We start from the raw sequence: 2,557 nt of genomic DNA, 5'->3' as shown, positions 1-2,557 counted from the left end.
CGTGCTTCTTCGCTCCTCCTAATTCTAAACTACTTCCAAATCTAGACTCTTAGAAAGAAAGCCTCCAGGGAGCCTGGGGTGCAGTGGAGCAAGCCCTGGGCTGCTGGCCTCAGCTCTGAGTGCAAGTAGGAGGGGCCCTGCGCCTGTAGCCCAAAGGGGCTGGTCTACTGTGCCCTGTCATGTCGCTGTGGGTCAAAGCGACCGCTCTGTAAGCTGCTGCTGCTGGGGGCTTCAGGCCCCAGGCAGGCCTGCCCACAGCAGACTGGCCTGCTTCAATGGGGGGGGGGGGGGGGGCGTTCACAGAGCTGGGCATTCGGTCCCAGCCTCCCCCAAAACCAGCGATGCTCACTCTGCACCTGTAGCGGGTGGCCCGCCCCTCGTCCCTCCACCCTGCATGCCCCACGCTGACCCGTTTCTCATTGGGGCTTCGCAGGGGGCATGGTCTCAACCTCGGTGGAGGAATCCGGCCCCAAGTCTCATCTGATCTGCGTTCTGAACAGCAGCGCCACCGCCATCGAGGGCCACCGCTGGATGCGCGGGGACAAGGTGCTCCAGGAGGACAAGCTGCCTGATCTGAGGACCGAATTCCAGTGAGCCCCTCAGGCCCTGTTGGGGGTGGGGGCGGTTGTGTGCGCGCGCATGCGTGTTGAGGGGGCGGGGGCTGGGAGGCAGGGCACGCTGAGGACCTGCCCCTCATGGCGCCCCGCCCCACCCCCTCCGGCAGGCTTAGTGCCAATGACAGTGGGGGCAATTACACCTGCATCTTCCTGCCCGAGCCAACTGGCAGGGCCTCCATCCCCGTGAAGGGTGAGTGCTCAGGTGGAGTGGAGGGATCTGGGGAGGGGGCGTCTGGGGGTCGGCCTTCAGCAAGGGCATGGCTCAGCCCGGCCTCCACACACCCCCTTCCAGGTCCTCCCCACGTCTACGCCGTGAAGAAGTCAGAGCACGCCAGCGAGGGCGAGAGCGTCACACTCAAGTGCAAGTCGGATTCCTACCCGCCTGTCACCCAGTGGTTCTGGTACAAGAAAGGAGACGCGGGGGAGCAGGTGGGCCCTGCTACCTCACCCCAGCCCTGGCCTAACCGCCACTCCCCCTGCACACTCACACACACACACACACACACACACCCCTTAGTTCCCGGTCCCACTCTCATCTCAGACCCCACCCCTTGGCCCCTATCTGCCCCTGGCCTTGACCAGCCCCGCCCCTCCGCCCGCCCACCTGCAGGTCATTGCAAATGGCTCACAGAGCAAGGTCATGGTGCGGTCCTGGGAGGGGCACACGGAGCTACGTATCGAGAACCTGGACATGGAGAGCGACCCCGGCACGTACGTGTGCAACGGGACCAGCTCCGCGGGCACCCACCATGCTGATGTGACGCTGCGCGTGCGCAGCCGCCTGGCTGCCCTCTGGCCTTTCCTGGGCATTGTGGCCGAGGTCCTCGTGCTGGTCACTATCATCTTCATCTACGAGAAGCGGCGCAAGCCCGAGGAGGTCCTGGATGGTGAGGCGGGAACCGGAGGTGCTGCATCCTAGGGTGGGGGGTGAGAGGGGGGGGCACGGGGTCTGGTGAGCTGACGCGACCGCCCCTACCCCCTTTCTCTTCCGCGCCTGCGCCGTGACTGCGTCTGCATCGCCTCAGATGAGGACATGGGCTCCGCACCACTGTGAGTCCTGGGAGGGGTCCCGCCTCCCGCAGGATGGGGGGCGGAGGGGGGTGGTCTCTGGCCAGGTGCCTCACAGCCACCTCTCCTCCACAGGAAGAGCAGCGCACACAACGTGAATGACAAAGACAAACAGATCCGCCAGCGGAATTCCAGCTGAGCGCAGGTGGGCGGGGCCGAGGGGAAGGGATCCCCACCCAGGCCCTGCTCCTCACTTAGAAGGCTCTTCTGAGCCTTTCCCCACCCCCCTTGCAGGCCACCTGAGGTCGTGAACAAGGGAGCGGCCCCTCCAGCAGTCAGACGTTGCCCCTCCCTCGAAGCCACCTGGGGATCCAGCCCCCACCCAGAGATGACAGAAGCCAGTCCCTCCTTCCAGCTAAACCAGGTGTCTCCCCAAGTCTCCTGCACCCTGGGTGCTTGATGGGACCCTGTGCACTCCCCTGTCCTGCTGTGCGCCCTCCCCATCCATAACTGTGACTGCAGTCTCATGTGCCCCCAAGCCCCTGACGTGCCAACTGCAATTGTGAGCAGTGGGGTCTGCTGGAAAGGCCTCCCACCTGACCCCCTGTTCACCAATAAAGGTTGACTCAGCTCCCCTCAGGCTCCTGTCTGTTCTGGGGGAATGGGAGGGGGGTCTTGCCAGAGACCAGGGTTAGTTGACCCCATAGCCCCAGGACAGAGGGCACTCAGCTCACCAGGGACCGACCCACAATTTTGGGAGTGGGGCGGACAGGTGGGGTGGGGTGTGGGTCTGAAGAGAGGGGGGCTGTCCTAAAGAGACCAGAAAACCCCACTGGGTGTGGCTCCCATGCTTTCTGGCGCTGCAGGTCACTTTGCAAGACCTGCCCCCTCAGAAGTAGGACCCCCGGTCCATGTGACTTCTCTCCTGCCAA

The 2,557-nt window shown here is 64.2% G+C and overlaps 1 protein-coding gene across 1 annotated transcript; it reads left to right on the top strand.

Annotated features, from left to right (window-relative positions):
• Positions 1-413: 413 nt before the first annotated feature.
• On the top strand, positions 414-2,259 carry BSG (basigin (Ok blood group)). The gene is made up of 7 exons (XM_030888272.2): positions 414-590; positions 725-807; positions 910-1,046; positions 1,228-1,504; positions 1,643-1,667; positions 1,761-1,830; positions 1,920-2,259. Exons 1-6 carry the CDS (start codon positions 439-441, stop codon positions 1,822-1,824), a joined length of 738 nt encoding a protein of 245 aa, XP_030744132.2. The 5' UTR covers positions 414-438; the 3' UTR covers positions 1,825-1,830; positions 1,920-2,259.
• Positions 2,260-2,557: the final 298 nt, after the last annotated feature.

Source organism: Echinops telfairi, unplaced genomic scaffold (assembly GCF_000313985.2).
Source record: "Echinops telfairi isolate 266 unplaced genomic scaffold, ASM31398v2 ScPeMD7_7459;HRSCAF=8497, whole genome shotgun sequence".
In the NCBI taxonomy this organism is placed as follows: Eukaryota; Metazoa; Chordata; class Mammalia; order Afrosoricida; family Tenrecidae; genus Echinops; species Echinops telfairi.
The sequence above is the reverse complement of the archived record's forward strand: the minus strand, read 5'-3'. Positions and strand labels throughout refer to the sequence as shown.

Excerpts from the sequence above, each read along its gene's own strand:
- BSG (XM_030888272.2), top strand. The coding sequence starts at position 439 with ATGGTCTCAACCTCGGTGGAGGAATCCGGCCCCAAGTCTCATCTGATC. Across the intron at positions 808-909 it reads GGCCTCCATCCCCGTGAAGG|GTCCTCCCCACGTCTACGCC; the intron begins GTGAGTGCTCAG and ends ACCCCCTTCCAG. Across the intron at positions 1,505-1,642 it reads GCCCGAGGAGGTCCTGGATG|ATGAGGACATGGGCTCCGCA; the intron begins GTGAGGCGGGAA and ends GCATCGCCTCAG.